Source organism: Amphiura filiformis, chromosome 8 (genome assembly GCF_039555335.1).
Source record: "Amphiura filiformis chromosome 8, Afil_fr2py, whole genome shotgun sequence".
Lineage (NCBI taxonomy): Eukaryota > Metazoa > Echinodermata > Ophiuroidea > Amphilepidida > Amphiuridae > Amphiura > Amphiura filiformis.
Genome location: NC_092635.1, coordinates 16,898,551 through 16,917,717, shown reverse-complemented (window position 1 = coordinate 16,917,717; position 19,167 = coordinate 16,898,551). Strand labels below are relative to the sequence as shown.

Sequence of the window (19,167 nt, the reverse complement as noted above, 5' to 3'; positions counted from 1 at the left end):
TTGTTTTTTGTTTTTTGTTTTGTTGTTTTTTGTATTTTGTTTTTTTGTTTGTTGTTTCTTGTTTTTTGTTTTTTGTTGTTGTTGTTGTTTTGTTTTTGTTTGTTTTTGTCTCTTCTCTTTTCTTTCTGAATGTCCAAACAAATACAAAGAAACAATGCCGTCATCCGTCTGCATGAGATATTCATAAACCAAATTCACAACAAACAGAAGGAGATTATTTAAAGTCACATATGCCTAATATGCAAGTTGTGCAAACTTAGCATGCTTAGTGGTTGAAATATATTTCAGGTCGTCAGGTGCCGAATTCAGTTCTGCATATAATACCATCATTAATAAATGACGTATGATGATCGACAGTTCTGAAGATGTATAATCATTGAACTGAAATACGTCTCTGCCACAAATCCGGTTACCGTATTATACGCCTACATGTCAGTAAATCGATTCGAAATCGAACAGACGCTATTGACCATGTAAAAGAGATGTTAATATTTGTAATCCTTTGCAATTTTATTTGCTCACTCAATTGTGTAGTCTGAGGACGAGCCAAACACTTCAGGCAAGAATGAGGAAGTACATTTTGTAAGAATCACAAACAAGGAAATAGATTCTGTATCATAACTGCATGCGTGCTTCGAGGCTCAAGAAGATGGAATTTTTTGTCTGAGCGGAATACATTCAGAGTTATTTGAAAAGTTTAGATTATATTTAGTTTTGAGAATACTGGATATTTACAGAGAACATTACATCTTATTTGCTATTAACTTTTGAATCACTGTGTCGCGTCTCGTCTTATAACTCAAGTTTAAGTATACACGGAAAACTTACGGCAAACCATCTCATCAGGAAAAAAAACATATCAAATTACAGATACCGCTAATGTTCACGAAATTGGTGTTTAATGTAATTCACCATTATATCATAGTCGAATTTGAAGTGAAATTGTAACATCAGAAGAGTCTTACCAATTTGCGGAAAGTCGGAAACAAAGTGGGCTCACATACTGGACAACAACAAAATGGAGACTGCCTTGAAAACATGGCATGCCTCGAGTTGGACAATTCTTTTCATTTCATCTGTTTGCCAATTTTGGTTGCAAACTACAATAATACCAGGTAAGTTATGTGTGTTCATTATTATGTACTTATGTTGTAATTTTGAAAATAGGCGTGAAGTTTTCTCCGGAATACACTAAGTATAGCATATTACTAGACTATTAGCATATTCTCATTTTATTACTGTAGCTTCAGATCAGAACATCATAGAAATATGCATTTTTTTTAAAAATTATGCTCTTTTGGTGTTAGTAATTGAATTGGTTCGTATCACTGTTGTTTAATTATAGGCCTATTACTTGCCAATTAACATTCTTTGGAGATGGTGTTTTTCGTTAAAACACGAATTAAGGAGTTTGATAGAGAAAGTTATAAACGTGATCATGGCATGGTACACCCGAGTGGGCCTAGATTATTATTTTTATTCTAGAGCTTATACGTCATACTTACACCCCAATTATGATATCCCACCATAAAAGCTTGGAATAACTCGATACATTGTCATCGTATACATGAGTCATTGCAAAAACATACATCACTAATTTTGAACTAAAAATACGACTTTAACTTGCAATACCTGTATATAGTAGTATCATAATTAGAATACAGAACTTTGTTTTCAGATTGATCATAATATTAAATAGCCTTGGACTTAAAGCCTAGCGTGAATAATTATTTCAAATTACAATGCATACAATTAAAGGTTGATATGGTATTGGGCCGTAAATTCATGGTCAGTTTATAGAAAATTATGTACCAAAAGAAGATTCAAGAACAATAGAAATTGAAAAAAGTCTCACAATTTTTCAAGTTAATATTATAGGCAAGGGAATAATGATGTATCACTATAATATCAGCGTCATTCATTAAAATAAATCAATGATAACAGTATAGGCCGAAAGACAAATGCAATTCCTGTGTTAAAATGTTAAGGTGTGAAGTAGTAAAAAACTTCACAATAACAATAGCCCGGAAGTCTTTTCCAATAAATTGAACATATAATGCACATGCTAACAAAAGTTACCACAAAAATACAAAGCTCAAGTTCAGTTGTCATTTGAGCTTTTTAAAAACTTTGTAATGCACCACTAGCACTAGGCAGTTTTAGCAGTAAAACAGTTTCTGGTTCAATCATTAGCTTATAATTAATCGAGGCATGAGGAACCGGAACAACACATGATAAATTAATATGAATTCAAAGTCCTTGATGTTGTATTTTAGCATCCCAGCAAACACAAAAATTGGTGGGTTTTTCAGAGCCACCGAACCTTTTACATTAGCAGATAGGCGAGGTCTGCTTGTTCTCTGTTGACAAGGGGCAGTCTTCAGTGAACAGCTCTTTTCAGAGCCACCAAACCTTTTACATTAGCAGATAGGCGAGGTCTGCTTGTTCTCTGTTGACAAGGGGCAGTCTTCGGTGAACGGCTCTTTTCAGAAGCACCAGTAGGCAAGGGGCGGCCTAAAACAAATGTTTCATTCTTAGGTACTTTGTCCTGAAGAAGTCAGAGCTGCTCCTACGCGGGCTCCTACGAAAGCTTGACAGTTCTAAACTTGTCCGACGGCGAACCCGCTAAAAACTTACTAATTAAATGATTAACACAAATATAATTTAAAAACGTTATAAAGGTGTTATAAACGTTTAGAAACATATTAAGACCATGAAAACATTTTAAACGTTTCATTAAGAAAAACACTATTTTAAAATGTTGTCAAAATGTTATTGCAAAATATTTTGCCAAACATTTTTGCAAAATATTTTGTCAACAGTAAATAACATACTTAGTATGTTTTGCATCAAATTTGTAACAATGTTTTCTGAATGTTTCACTCTTAGAAAAAAAGGTGCAACTTAGAACCTTTTTTTGTCCTGTATGCATGCAGAACCCTAAGCAGTGATAAGGTTTCTATAAAGAACCTTTAAAAGTTCTAGAACCTTAAAGGTTTAAATAAGCCTAGGGACGTTCTAATCAATTCCGGGACTCATAACAAAGTCAAAAAAATCAAAAGTAGTGTTAACCCTATTTGGTACTTCAATTACTTCAACAAAATTATTTTCTTGGATAACAAACGTTTTTTTCGGTTCTACTTAGAACCCTTTGAGGGTTCTTTCTTAATGGTTCCTTAAAGTTTCTGCAAGCTTAAGGTTCTACAAAATAATGTGTACACATAATCTTTTTCTTGGCTACAGAACTTTCTTTGGTTCTACAAAGAACCTCATTGAAAACCCAAATCCCATGCCCCCTGAATATCAAATGGTGCGTCCCTTAAGAAACTCAAATTTAAAAAAAAAGTACATTTGTATGGCTATCAATATGGGTGTTGGTATCCTTCAAACCAAACGAAGTCATCACATAATATTGTTATTGTATTATATATGTGATGACCTTGGGTAGGGTCGGAAAGTCGGTTTTTAAACAATTGTTAAAGTTTCAATTTGTACCAAATATGCTAAAACTTTCCTTTACTAATATTATGTTTAATCGTCACTGAAAGATAAACATTGTACAACATGTATTTATTTCTTACCACCATGGCTATTATTCCCAGCCTATTATACTACTACTGTAGTAATAGTATTACTAGCTTGTAATGTAACATAAGTCCATTCTAGTGACTATGGTATTACTAACACATGCACAAATTTTTCTTCTGTTACCAAAATCTCATTTTTGAAGCTTTTGATGAGGAAAAATTAAGGCTTAAGTTGTCGACTGGTCACACATCTTTAGAAACAAAAACTTCCATGAAAGCATGACTTATCATCAATTTCGGTATTTGTTCAGCTGCATCTTGGAATAAGTTCATTCAGTTCACTGCTTTCACAAACAATACAATTTGCTCACTTCTATACTTTATTTTCTTTATCTTTAGTATCCGGTGACATACTTTTCGAGGCACGAGAGACCCAACTCTGCAGTTACGAGATGAGCGAGACGGGAAGCATAGGTGATGCATCGTGCTTTCTAGAAAACCTCAGCTTTACCGTAGGCGTGCAAGTCGATGTTGAGGATCGCCTGCTCTTCTTTTCTGATATTAATGAGGGCACACTCAGGAGAGTTGACATCGCTGATGGGATGCAAGAAGTCGAACAGATATTCCATGGTTTGGGGAGTGTGGAAGGTTGGTATATATTACACGTCACGTTTGTTTGCTTTTATAATTGACCCTATATGTGAGGAAATAGTGATGGACCAACATTTGAACCCTGCGGCATACACAATGTATTTGCGTGTTTATGTTGTGTTAGTTACGCTGCGTTTGCTGTTGCGTGTAATTATTGTTGGCTATATATGTTCTTTTCTACTTTAAATATTCACCATAGCTCGTTATTGTAACGACCCATCCTCTTCCATCGACGTCTTCTTGTTCTTGCAGGCAAGAAAAATATGAGATCTTTTCAACTGCGTGGGCAACAAACAATGGAGCTGCACACCTAGATGAAAAGAATTTCACTTGTTATTTACCTCTTTGTCAACTTGATGTTCTTGAAATCATGAACTTTGTCCAGCCTGAATTCCGGGCCTGAATTAGGCCATGGCTACTAGTACTAGTTCCATGATTAGGCTCGGGGATTAGGCCTATGAAGAAAACTCGTATCTTACACGATCCACCACATAACCTTACATGTAGGTTGTATCGGGATGGTTGGGAGGTGGAGTTGTACAATGTAATTCATACTTAACGCTATAAACATTATTTTTAAAGTTTTGGTATATAAGAAGACTGAAGTATAAATAGATTTCGTTCGTTTGTTATATATTTGTTTGTTTTTCATTATTACAGATATCGCGGTGGACTGGGTTGCTAATAATCTATATTGGACAGATTATCAATTAGGACACATTTGTGTCTCGAGGTATGATGGGAGTCATCGAGCCATCTTGATTCCCGAGCAGCATGGACCTCGAAGTATCGCTATCAACCCCAGAAATGCGTAAGAGCGTTTTCATGGATTTGTATTAAATCGTAGTTTAAAAACAAAAATATCTTGCACAATTCTATTCATTTTTTCTTGGACTTGTCATAACAATGATATTTTTTTATCTGATTTTTTTTTTCTTTCTTAACTTTTACTTTTTGAGAGAAGACAGATCCCGATGCAAAAAGAGGTCATTTTAGTTCTAAAGTTACGTACAGCTTATAAAAAGAGGGTTGCGAGAAATGTGATGATGTTTTAAAATCTGTTTTCAACCATCATTCAGTGTTTTCAGATGTGAAAACCACATTGTTTATGTAAAATGTGTAGAAAAACAGAGCTCATTATTTTGATAAAACAGTTTAAAATGTGAATGCACGATTAATTTTTCAGTTTTTGGAGATTTACGTTCGTCCGTTCGGTCGTGGCTCAATTTCTCTCATTTTTCTCAAAAATCAAATCCTATTTGTAAAAAGTGACACGTGTTTCTCATACACGTAGGAAATTTTTGAGAATGTCAAAATTGACATTAACAATTGGTATAATACCGTAGGCCTTCCATAAATGCAGCTGAGCATCAGATTAGGGTTTAATTAATAGTAAACCAAACAGTCGCAAGTTCAATTCAATTCATAAATTTTAATATAGATTGTCTCTACCTACGCGTAGTTTAGGAAAAGTTTGAACAACGAAAGCTGAAATTACACACGTCCTCAATGGCCATATCATCAAAACCACTCTATGTGCTTGTAGGCGAGGTTTTACGGTATTACGTAAAATTTGTTGACGGAAATAACTCTTTTATTTGATATTTGATACAGTCAACTGTTTTGGACAAATATTGGTGACACATTGACGGCAGGGAGTATCATGCGTGCTGATCTCGCAGGTAACAATGTCAGGGTCATTGTGGAATCTGGATTGTCTTCACCCAACGGCTTGGCCATCGATTTCTCGGGCAGCAGGTAAGGGTTTCAGGCTCAAATTACATTTCACCGACAGTTGTAAAATAAGTTATGTTTGGTACAATAATTTTACTTACGTCACCAAATATACAAGATAAGCTGTGCTTTATTTTATTTATTGATCTTAGCTAGGATTTGACAAGTGTCCATCATTTTCACCAAAACTGCCTGTCCAAAATTTGACTCTGAAAACATAAACCAGACCTCTGCCCCTTCTCGGAGTTCAGTCAGTTCAAATAGCTATAGCTAATACTGAGCCTCCATTTATTAGTATGACCTTATTTTGAGTTCACAAAACGTATTCAAAGAGTTATCATATGTCACGGCCATTAATTTTGCCTGTCCCAGGAGCAAACTACCCCTCCAAAATGACGGATGGAGGTGTGGTTATAGCTAACACCTCAATAAACAAATAAATTAACGATTCGGCGAAGAGACAAGACGAAAAACATTATTAGTGTCTTGCTACTAAATTAATTAGTCAACATAATCTATGAAATGACCGACCACTTATTGCAGCAGAAACCATTTCACATCCATCCAACAAAAATATATCCAAAATGAAGGAATCCACTGCTTTCGTTTTCCACTTGTTTTGTTTGTTTATTAATCTGTATTTTGTTTGGTTGTCTTGATGCACTTCAAATTTGTAGGATTAAATTTAACAAAATGAAACTCCTTTGTTACCAAATGACAAATTCAAAATGTAAGTAACGTAATTTGTAGTTAATACTTATCTCGCTAATATCGCCCAATGCAGGTTGTACTTTGCTGACAGGGGAACAGAAAAGATCGCAAGTGTTCGATTTAACGGGAATGATCGAGTGGAACTTTATGAAGCTCCCAATGCAGACTTCTTTGACATGACAATACTTGAAGTAAGTTTCATTTTAACATTTGTTTATGTTTGTTTGTTCGATTGATTGTTAATGTTTTATTATTTCACATTTTGGGAGTCATGGAAGGGCATATACATGTAGCATAGACTTGCGTATGCAAAAACAGAGACACAGGGCCCCCAAAATTTGGTGGCCCCCAAACTTGCCCTGCGCATCCGAAAAAACACCTATGTTTTGGGCCAAAATATGGTAAAATTGCAAAAATAAATTGCGCTTCGCGCGCACTAGCCCTTTATATAGCAATTTCTATGTTGATTTTTGGTTAAAATAGTCTGAAATATTGTAAAATCTGAACAATATATGCTCGTCTTCACCTCATATCATACAATTTAATGCTTCCGCCGCCACTGTCGATAGTATACGTACATGTAAACCAAAACTTGGTCACTTGAGTGCACAATCTGCACATGCCTTCCTCACGGTGACTTTGGGGGCCTCCAAATTTTGGCCTGGCCCAGGGCCCCAGAAAGGTAAATCCGGTCCTGAATATTCATGATATTTTGCGATGCTACTCGGAGTGCAGGTAAATCGACATTGGTGGATAGTCATATTAGCTCATATTGTTGGATTTTCCCATCTAAACCCATTTTTGTCAAATTTTCCCCCATTGAAAGTATAGCCTTTCCCCCGTTTGCCCCACCTGAAAATGTCCTGGCAACGCAACTGCCCACATCTCACATCTTCGACGCATAAACACACACCAACCCCACACCTACCTACACATCTGTCACCTTGACGCACACTCATTGTTTCTTTTCTGTCATTATTCTATGTTCACAGGGTTTTCTGTACACAACTAGATGGAGTGGCAGTGATCCAAACGGATATATAACAGCAGTTGAGTATCCTGAGGGGGACCAAACAGACTTTGTTCCAACAGTTATCGAAATAGAACAACACAGTGGTAAAGCACTGGGTATTACAACATTTGACGAATCAAGGCAACCACTTCATGGTCCTAATAACCAAGGTAGGCATTTGTGAATTTCATCCACGCTATGATCAAAATTATACTTTTTGTTTAGTTTACTGCAGTTCCCAAAATTTAAGACTAAATGTTATTATAAAGCGTCGCGTTCGATGCACATTACAATTATTTTTTGTTGTTGAAAACTTTTAAAAATAGAATCTTCAGCTCTTCTTATCGTGTCCACACACACTAGATAGTGTGTTTCAGCCATGCCAAAGCTGGACATGACTCTTAGCAATATCAAAGGTCCTCGGCTTTGCATTCTTGCTCCAACATAGAAGACATCGTTCTATGGTGCTCTACGGTTTGTGGTCACTGGTCAGTTCCACACATTCGCAGGTCACCGGGCAGGTAATGCATATTCGGTGTTTAGATAAACCCCACTTCTTGAGAGTCACTACCAGGCTCTCAGTCTGTTGAGACATTTCCATTCATCCCAGTTTTAAAATGGATCATAGACAATTTAACATGCAAGATGTTCCCAGGCAGCTTTAATATGTCACCAATTATCCATATAATAATTTTTTTTCATTAATAACAATAGGTCAGTGTGGAGACTACAACGGTGGATGTGATCATCTTTGCCTGCCATTAACTAATTCTAACCACGAATGTGGATGTGCTACTGGATTCACATTAGCAGATGATGGAGTCAGTTGTAAAACAGGTATTCTATCAAATACAAGCTAAAATGTAATTTGTATAAATCTGTATGACTCGCTGTTTGTATGACTCGTTGAATGGAGTTAGCTGTAAAACAGGTATTCTATCAAATACAAGCTAAAATGTAATTTGTATAAATCTGTATGACTCGCTGTCTGTATGACTCGTCGAATGGAGTTAGCAGTAAAACAGGTATTCTATCAAATACAAGCTACAATGTAATTTGTATAAATTTGTATGACTCGCTGTTTGTATGACTCGCTGAATGGAGTTAGCTGTAAACAGGTATTCTATCAAATACAAGCTACAATGTAATTTGTAAAGAGCTGTATGACTCGCTGTCTGTATGACTCGTTGAATGGAGTTAGCTGTAAAACAGGTATTCTATCAATACAAGCTAAATTGTAACTTGTATAAATCTATGATTCGCTGCCTGTATGACTCGTTGAATGTAATTAAGTACATTCAGATCAGTGTGTGTACGAAATTAGGTAAATGTGTATTTTGAAAAGGTATTAAGAACATTTTATTGTATTTTTCTCGTAACTTTTCATGAGAACAGACATTACAGATAAAGACTTTCTTCTATTCATCGATTCTTCGCTCTCAACCATCTTCCAAGGACATTTAAACACCAGTGGTATGACAATTCTGTCAGCAGTTGACCTGGACGAAGTACAATATCCGGTTGACCTGGCCTATGACCCCGTTGAAGCCAAAGTTTACTGGACAGATAGGTCAACCAAATCGGTCAGTCGGTCACGTCTTGATGGCTCGGAGTACCAGATTGTTGCAGCTCGTAATGTTGAAGGTTGGTCATTCTTGCCGATTATATTCTATGGAACATGATCAAATTTGCACAATTAATAGGTCACGTATGGTGTGCAAATTGGAGAAAACTCCTCCAAAGTGAAAATATAAAAATCTCATTCAAAAGCAGACAAATAAAACTAAATACAAAACCACGTTAGGATTCAATGGACATTGAGCTATTTTGCATCGCCATAAACGAAACATACTGTAGAGTGTAGACCTTACTGGTGCAAACGATTCTTGACTAAAATGTCGTCTATTGTTCTGTTCCAGATCCATCAGGTATAGACTTGGATGTGTTACGTCGTCAGGTCTATTGGGTGGATGAAGACACGAAGACTATCAATGTCATCAATATGGATCTAACCGGGCAGAAAGTAGTCATTGAAGGTGGTTTAGACGAACCCAGAGCCCTCACTGTGAATCCGTTGACTGGGTAAGTAGTCATTGAAGGTGATTTAGACGAACCCAGAGCCCTCACTGTGAATCCATTGACTGGGTAAGTAGTCATTGAAGGTGGTTTAGACGAACCCAGAGCCCTCACTGTGAATCCGTTGACTGGGTAAGTAGTCATTGAAGGTGGTTTAGACGAACCCAGAGCCCTCACTGTGAATCCGTTGTCTGGGCAAGTAGTCATTGATGGTGGTTTAGACGAACCCAGATCCCTCACTGTGAATCCGTTGACTGGGTAAGTAGTCATTGAAGGCGGTTTAGACGAACCCAGAGCCCTCACTGTGAATCCGTTGACTGGGTAAGTAGTCATTGAAGGTGGTTTAGACGAACCCAGATCCCTCACTGTGAATCCGTTGACTGGGTAAGTAGTCATTGAAGGCGGTTTAGACGAACCCAGAGCCCTCACTGTAAATCCGTTGTCTGGGTAAGTAGTCATTGATGGTGGTTTAGACGAACCTAGAGCCCTCACTGTGAATCCGTTGTCTGGGTAAGTAGTCATTGATGGTGGTTTAGACGAACCCAGGGCCCTCACTGTGAATCCGTTGTCTGGGTAAGTAGTCATTGATGGTGGTTTAGACGAACCCAGAGCCCTCACTGTGAATCCGTTGTCTGGGTAAGTAGTCATTGATGGTGGTTTAGACGAACCCAGATCCCTCACTGTGAATCCGTTGACTGGGTAAGTAGTCATTGAAGGCGGTTTAGACGAACCCAGAGCCCTCACTGTAAATCCGTTGTCTGGGTAAGTAGTCATTGATGGTGGTTTAGACGAACCCAGAGCCCTCACTGTGAATCCGTTGTCTGGGTAAGTAGTCATTGAAGGTGGTTTAGACGAACCCAGAGCCCTCACTGTGAATCCGTTGTCTGGGTAAGTAGTCATTGAAGGTGGTTTAGACGAACCCAGAGCCCTCACTGTGAATCCGTTGTCTGGGTAAGTAGTCATTGATGGTGGTTTAGACGAACCCAGAGCCCTCACTGTGAATCCGTTGACTGGGTAAGTGCAGATGAACCATCACAATATCAGCGTAGGGCCAACATGGACAAAGTGTAATTCGGTTGTTTTTGAAAACTTATGTTATCAACCAGTTCTTAAAACATTGACTATCGTGTACAACGTATACGTACCATTGGGGTACTGATAAGCATTTGAATTTCCATGTATCACAACTGCGATGTCCTATTTTAAGGCAATATCAACATATTGATTAATAACATAACAAAGCAAAGACAAAGTACTGGCTTTGATGTTCTTGACCTAAGATATCGGCATGGATGGGTGACGTGGGTTACTTTGTCTTGCCATTTGGTTCATGATGTTTTGCCTGAAGTTGAACGACCGTATTAGCTGCATGTATAGGTAAAGAGAATTATATCCAGTCTCCAGCTCAATCAAAATCTTTTAGTTTAGTTCTTCCTATTAAAAACGGGATACATAATATCCGTGATTAGTTCTTCCTATTAAAAACGGGATACATAATATCCACGATTTCGTCTTGTAGTAAAGCCTATACTAATGTTTAGGTTAATTATTTAAAATTGATTATTTTGTCGTCTCCTTGTTTTGTAGAGAAATATTCTGGTCAGATTGGGGCCAAAGAGCTAAGATTGAGAAAGCTAATTTAGATGGAAGTAACAGGCAGACCATTGTCTCATCTGATGTGGGCTGGCCCAATGGGATCGCTATCGACGTCTCAGGTATAATGTAGCAGTTAAAGATTTATAGTTGCATTCTAATATTTGACGATCCTTAATATCATGTCAGTTCTGAGGTGACCCTACCCTGCCCTACGCATTATTAGGTAATCAGACTTCTATATAGGTTACGGTATAGGCCTACCTCATTTTTATCCCACTATTCGCCGTCGTAGTGAAGGTGTCATACTAATAGGAACGGGTTCGCGCTTGATTTGAACACCTGTTAGCAACGTATTGACTTTGTGTTGTGATCATTTTGATCGTGGTTCCGAATATAGATATAGCGTGAAGCAGATTTTGACGTTACACTATGACAGCGAATCGCATGCCTACTGTATTCCTCTCTATTCCGTCCACACGTGCAGCACTTATCCCATATCATTTATACGCACTTTTGGTCACTTTGTTCGGAGCACCTCAAAAAAAGTTGAAGAAGGATTCTTTGCTGCCACGTATGTATAACGTACAATTTCCTTAACCAAATAAGATAAAATCTTTTATTGAACCGGGTATTCAATTGTGTTCTCATTTTTCAGCTGGAAAAATCTTCTGGTGCGACGCTCAGTATGATCTTATCGAAACTTGTGACTTGGACGGTAACAATCGTCGAGTTGCGGCATACCTTGATGATACCGCTCATCCCTTTGGTTTAGCAATCGAAGGACGTTACATCTATTGGTCCGACTGGACCACACGGGCTGTCTATAGCATCGACAGGAGTAATGGCGATAACATTAAAATAACAGAAAATGAGGATGTGTTCCTGCGGCTACAAGGAATGACTTTGGGAACAGTTTCGTATCCTCTGAATGGTATGTGTGTAATTGATACTGAAAAGAAAAACGTTACGCCGAACACACATCATAAACTGAAAAGCAATTGAATTCCATTTAATCCCTAGTTCACGACCCTCTGAAATTTCGTGCAATACCGTAAAACCCCGTCTACAAGGATATACCTAAGAAACGCCCTCAATAAAATTGGTTGCTTGTTGTATTTGGAGTTTGAGCAAATATATACTGGCACTGGGTGGCTATGCATTCCATCTAAGTATGTTGTAACACCAATCAATTGTATTGACATAATAACGACTGTTTCGTATGTCAGGATCGTATAGCTCAATTGATAGAGCGTCAGACTTTGGAACTGAAGAGAGCATGGTCCGGGCACCGGTTCCGTTTTTCATTCTCGTTTAATTTTAACTTTTGACATGTTCTTTTTATCTTTCTTCAAATCTACCTTTCTACTTTTAATTTTAGGTGTGTTTTTTTGTGTTTTTTTTATTTTTTAATTTTTTTATAGTTTTTTTAGTAATTTTGTGGTTTTATAGAAACTAGTAAAAGCATTTATTCTAAATAATAGCGAAACCCACGGTTAGACAGATGTGTTGTAACTACTTGTCTGTCCTCGTCTTTGCAATAAAAACCTATGTTGCACCTTTGTGCCATCCCAATTCTTGAGGAATGGTAGGTAGGGTGCGTTTTTGGCTTGAAATGAAATCAAAATAAATATTGTTCTGTTGCCACAATTGCAGTTTTTTCAAAAAAAAAAAATAGATGAGGAATAATAATTATTCCATATTTGAATCTATTGTCCCATCAAGAATAGAGTGTCTTCAAAAACTTCAATCAATTCATCTGACAAAGGAAACTATTCTGGTCATTCAATTTTGTTTCGCTTGCACCTGTTATATCACAGGCGTTGGTAGAGAAGGCACACTTCTCTTGTCTTCACCGAAGTAGTGATGTAAACACTAACATGATTAATTACCATAGCTAGCAATGGACATACACTATTTTTTGTTCCACTTGAATACATACTATAGGCTATTCGCTGTCGATGTGACGTAATTAATCGGATTAACTACCATAGCAATTGATGAATACAATTTCGAATATATAGCCCTGCACTTCATCGTTCACGTGGCACCTATGCATTAAACCATAGTTGTCAAAGAAATGCTAATCACTCGCCATGTAAGATTAGTATTTATGAAAAGAGTGGTATTCAATCTATGTTTGGTGACATACGCGGGTGATTAGTGCAATCTGCTTGATGGTAGTTATTGCGATTATTACGTCACTTCGACAGCGAATTGTAGTATAGACGAATCCAACAAGCCAAGTGATGGTCAGAATTTATTCGGCCATTATACGCTGGTGAAGTTGCGTAATTAATCGGATTAATTACCATAGCAATAGGTGAAAACAATTTTGAACATATCGCGCTGCGCTACAAGCAGGTTACACTCATCACCTGTACTGTGTATGTCTGCAATCATAGATTGAATACAATACTGGTCTTTTCAAAGATCTTACAGGTGCAGCATGATATGGTTCAATGAAGAGGTACCGCCTGAACGTATCAGTGAGCGTGTTTATAGTGAGCCAGATTATGCGGTATTTAGCTGGACTGCCACGCAGTCTATATTTGTTTATGTTTTACTAACCATTGCAAATCTAGACTACGCGGTAGTTTAGCTAAATAACGGAAAGATTGTCCTACTATAAACACGCTCATAGTATAACGCGGTATATTCAAAAATTGTTTTCACCTATTGCTATGGTAGTTAATCCGATTATTACGTAACTTCGCCAACGTATTGGAATAAAACAGGAGGATGTGAGTTCATAAGGGCAATGTCGGGGATTATAGGTCACAATCGATGTGGAGAGATGAGAGGTCCGACCAACCGCCATAGCGAATGGTTCATGTTCAACTAATTCCAGCGGACGGTCTGTGGCTAGTAAGGAATCGTCTTTGACCACATGCGCAGATCTGTCTCGTCAGGAAGATATTTAATATCCCGAATTTATAATAGGCCTATGCCTACCAGTTCCATCGTATAACCGATCTGCTAGAGAATATTTGTTACCATGTTTAATAAATTCGTATTTATCGTATAATAAAATGTAGCCAAATGTATATTATGTGTCACACGGTTTTCTGCTGAACCACTAGCAGGCTATGTTACCACATCTATGACAATGACAAAGGTGAATTTTGATGATTTTTACGATCGTCCGGATGAGCAAATCACTGAATGGGTCTTTAGTTCCCTCCTCTCCTTATCCTGCCAATATTATATGAATCAAAGAAAAATAAAGAAAAATAAAATTAAACAAGAAAAAAAGACAAAGAAAAGAAACAATAAAAGAAAAACAATAGAATAAATTAAACTAAATATGAAAAAAAAATGATCACGAAAGGAGTCTTTAGAAAATGCAAGAAAATATAAATGAAAAGTTTGAACAATATTTTGTTTATAAAAGTTTGTGTGACCGTGATGAGGCTCGAACTCACCATCTTCCGATCTAAAGAACCAAAGTCTTATGCCTTGCCAAGTGAGCTATGCTCGTGAGATGCGAAATAAAGATAAAATAATACATTGTATACCTGCTTGTGTCGGTAAATGATTTGCTCAAATTCCATAATGATATAATATTGTGGAGGGCGCTAGCGTGAAATATGCTATCATCACAGTCGCTTCTATTCCTTATAGACGGGTTTCTACGGTATTGCACGAAATGGCTGTATCAATTTTCTATCAAAATACACAATTGTCTGGCATTACGTTGGTCGTTATGCCAGCAAAAATGTATAATAAAAATGTTTTGGTTAGAAACTGGTCTTTTCAATCATTTTAGGGCATATTTTACCAAAAAAATGACACAAAATTGTCAATAAGATTTTGTAAATATTCCAAATCAACTATATATTTCGTAATTTCTATTTCTTTATTCAAAACAACATAAAATACAAAATTTGGACTCGTACATTTCAAAAATGTCAATCAAAATATTGTTTTGCCTATTTTTAGCTATTTTTAAATTATTCATGCGCTCATTTGCCTATTATTTGCATAAATTAAGTATACAGTCCAAGCTTTCCAATGATATGGTTTTTACTCACCGATGCATGACACTATCAACTAGTACATGTAGTCGATATCCACATCTCAGTCTCAAATATACCACTTTTGCCAAGTCATAAGTATATCGCCTATTTAAAATGGTTACGTAGGCTACATAATGAAAAAGCTGTCGAGCTGTCCAAAATAATAATGTATACGCAACAGATTCGGATGCTTTTATAAACTAGTTTGGTACAAGACTATCTGTATTACGCTTACGATGCGGTGTGTTTCTTGTATCAAGCGTGTCATGTATAATGCATGCAATAGGATGTAAAAAGAGTCTTATAATTTGGAACCATTACACAGATAGATGTATCTGAGCTAATATTCACATATAGAATCATTATTTTATCTCCATTATAGCAACATTGTCAACAGCTGCACCTGAACCCACTACTACCAGAAGTCCCGTGCCCAGCGACAATGATTCATTAACATCTGACAACCTCGTGATTATCATTGCTGCTGCAGTTGGTGGAGGACTTGGATTTCTTGCTATTATCATCATAGCAACGTTGGTTGTCTGCAAATGTAGCAAAAAGAGGTGAGAGTGCAGTCTATACTACCGGTATATGTTACAATGTTATTGCTCCGCAAAATGCAAGTTGTTAGCCAACTTGACGGCAGTCATTATCAAAGAACAGTCGTTGTTTTACCAAAAATTTTGATAATAATAATGGGAACCATGGATCTTATTGAAATTGTAAGAAATCGAAAAGAGTCGAAATTAGTTTTCCATATTTTGACTCATATTTTGTAAAACCTTTTAAGCTGGAAGTACATTATTTGAATTATGCAAAATAGAGTTATACACAGGGGCGTAGCCAGCTTTCTTGGTCAGGGGGGCAAAATAAAATTTCAGGGGCACATCTGAAAAAATTTGCAGTTGCAATATGCAATTTTTGTTTTTAGAGAGACTGTACATGTCTTCGAGCTTCCCAAAAAGGCTGTATTGGGACGATTTGCGAGATAAAAATGGATTTATTGTGACAATTTGCGCGCGTAGCGCGAAAATGTTTTGTATTTTACACTATTTTGGCCCATAATCGGGGTGAATTTTGATGGAAAAGGGGCTCCTTGCCCTTTTTCTTTTCCTTTGCCCTTTGGTCAGAGGGGCACTTTTTTCTTTCATTTTTGTCAGGGGTTAATACCATTAAGCGTTACCTTTGGATGTGAATGACAGGTGATCTTATACAAAGATTGACACAAGTTCAGGCCAAATGAAGATATTTTTCTAATCACAGAAACAGCAAGTCATACTGAACTGCTCTGTAAATGTCTTACTAAAGAAACATACAAAGCAAAGATAATTAATATAAAAGAGCTATTAGAGCAAGCCATAAATCTTGTTTGAAACGGATTCAGTTTTTTATTCAGTTTTTTATTATGCATTGTTTTCCAGACCCAGTAGTCTTGAAGCACATCGTGCAACAGAGAATCATGCCATGAAGGACCTTCCTCCTCCATATGAAACGTATCCTGGTAAAAACATCGCCACTGTTAATGTTCCACCTGCTTTACCATCGCAGTCTAAACTTAGACCTGAAGAGAGCCTCAAGCGTAACTCGCGAGGAGATCATATCTACGAAGATTTGGACGGTTATCGGTCAGGATTAAGCTTTGACTCTGATGCATACTTAAATCCAGCATTTGTAAAGGAGCAATCGGAATACACAGGACTGAAAACCAATAGACCCTCGGCTGCTATCCGTGATACTTATGAGACCCCTTCGCCTACACTGAGTCCTAAGTACCAATCGGAACAATCCGCGTATTACCTTGATCTGAATAGGCAATCAAGAACTGACTCGATGGGTTCATACACAGATCTTCGGTCTAATTCACAGTCAGCCCCAAAACCTCCGTCATCTCCGCGGCCATCACAGATACACAACTGGCCTCCTGCAAATGTTGTAATAGACCAATCACGATCCCCAAGGATATCAGCCACAAGACCTCCGCCTTCACCAAGATTCTCAGCTACAGGGCCACCACCTTCCCAAAGGATGTCGGCTACGCAGCCACCTCCTATGCATAGACCATCATCATCTGAAAGTAATTATATGGCGAGTCTTGGACCTGCCCCTGCTGCACCAGGTCTTTATGAGGTATCAATGAGCATGCGATAGAAATGCAACTCTCCGAGAAGCCTGTGTTATTGGAATTAGGCCGATTTATAGCACAAACGTTGACCTGCGTATTTGCCTCAAGATGCTCAAAGCTATTACCAATTGGATTAGTACTATTTTAGGCAAAAAGTAGCAACCTATATCCAACGGTCAATCGCTCATCTGTTTGCGACAGATTTTCAAGTACCTGTCTCTTGCTTGTAACCTTTCAAACGGTGCGCAGGTGAAGGGTACTGACAGCAGTATATTGACAGAGTCGTCTCTCGTTAGATCATTATCATGGATATTGGAACTTGAAAAAGGAATTGATGGCTTTAAAAAATACGTTGAAGCACTTCGGCTACGGTTCATCTTTTTCAAGTGATTGGTGGTTGAATTCAAATCAAAAATGTGTTAACCAAACTTTATATCTTTGAAAATGACCATTCACGATCATTATAATCACTTCTCTTTGGGAATAAATCAGCACAAGTAACGTCATGACATGTGAACATGGTCAGACTCAAAGTTAGAAATGGCACTTCCATGATCACGTATAAAAAGCTTTATCAAAACTGTGACGTCTATCAAGCCATGGACGAAAGACATTTGAAAACACACTTTCAGGCAAAAAGATAACAATGCTGAATATAAGCATAATAACAACTGACAGATACGCTCGTACTATATAAACAACTCTATAATCTAAAATTAGGAAGACAATCCCACAAACACCGTGAAATTGGCCGAATAGATAAAAAACAAACATGCGTTGGAAATAAATTGAAGCGCACTAATTTGGACAACAACACGAATCCATGTATCGGAATACAAACGATTTGTTCTGCATTTAGTGTAATGTGCAGAGCACAGTATATTTTACCATGCATCATTCGGTAACGTATGCGACATTATGAATACATGTGAATATATAGTGTTGCCATGTAACAGATTATTTAAATGGTGGTATTAAGTTGTTGTTGTTTGTTTGTTTTTGTTTTAATACCTACTAAATAAGTAAGTAATTAATTTAAGGAAGTATTCCGTATTTACTTCCAAATAACAGTTTATTGAATTTTCTGCTTAATATTGTAAATATTAATTTAAATTACTTTACTTGATTTGTTCAACTTTATTCCTTTATGGCATAATTCCCTCTATAGCGTTCATATTAACACTACATGATCAATCTTGTACATAATACCTTTCAATAGTGTTTGGTCAGACCAGGAGGGTGAGAGTTCATAAGGGCAATGTCGGGCCCCCAAATCACACCACTGTTCGACCTGGGATACACACCCCCGCCATTTTCTAATTATTAACGCATAGTCCTTGTTTGTTTCCATGGTAAGGTTTCCACCGGATAGGCTGTGGCTAGTCTAAGAGCACCTTTCACCATGCACAAAGAATAATTGACAGATATCGGTCTAGCTAAATCAGGAAGATGTTTAAATGTGATGCGTAAATATCTTACTGAAAAATCACTCATAGGCCTATTTGATAGATTTACCGTATATTTCGTAAAGTACTATACTTATATTTAGTCATCGGGAATCGGGAACACTTAACAAATCAATGTTTTGTATAAAGCATTTTAAGAACATTTCTTTGTTTGCTGGGTGCAAATATTTTAACATAATGTTATTTAAGTGTTGACAAAATATTTGGCCAAAAAAAAAAGAAAAAATAGTTTACAATGACATTTCGAAAACATTTT

The 19,167-nt window shown here is 37.1% G+C and overlaps 1 protein-coding gene across 1 annotated transcript; it reads left to right on the top strand.

Moving 5' to 3' along the window:
• Nucleotides 1-520: 520 nt before the first annotated feature.
• LOC140158700 (low-density lipoprotein receptor-related protein 6-like) lies at nt 521-17,724 on the top strand. The gene is made up of 13 exons (XM_072181884.1): nt 521-1,115; nt 3,927-4,175; nt 4,839-4,989; nt 5,793-5,936; nt 6,697-6,814; nt 7,616-7,805; nt 8,350-8,472; nt 9,031-9,279; nt 9,555-9,717; nt 11,299-11,426; nt 11,963-12,238; nt 15,706-15,886; nt 16,745-17,724. The coding sequence occupies exons 1-13, from the start codon at nt 1,019-1,021 to the stop codon at nt 17,469-17,471; spliced, it is 2,796 nt and encodes a 931-aa protein (XP_072037985.1). The 5' UTR covers nt 521-1,018; the 3' UTR covers nt 17,472-17,724.
• The last annotated feature ends 1,443 nt before the right edge of the window (nt 17,725-19,167 follow it).

Excerpts from the sequence above, each read along its gene's own strand:
- LOC140158700 (XM_072181884.1), top strand. The coding sequence starts at position 1,019 with ATGGAGACTGCCTTGAAAACATGGCATGCCTCGAGTTGGACAATTCTT. Across the intron at positions 9,280-9,554 it reads TGCAGCTCGTAATGTTGAAG|ATCCATCAGGTATAGACTTG; the intron begins GTTGGTCATTCT and ends GTTCTGTTCCAG. Across the intron at positions 12,239-15,705 it reads AGTTTCGTATCCTCTGAATG|CAACATTGTCAACAGCTGCA; the intron begins GTATGTGTGTAA and ends TCTCCATTATAG.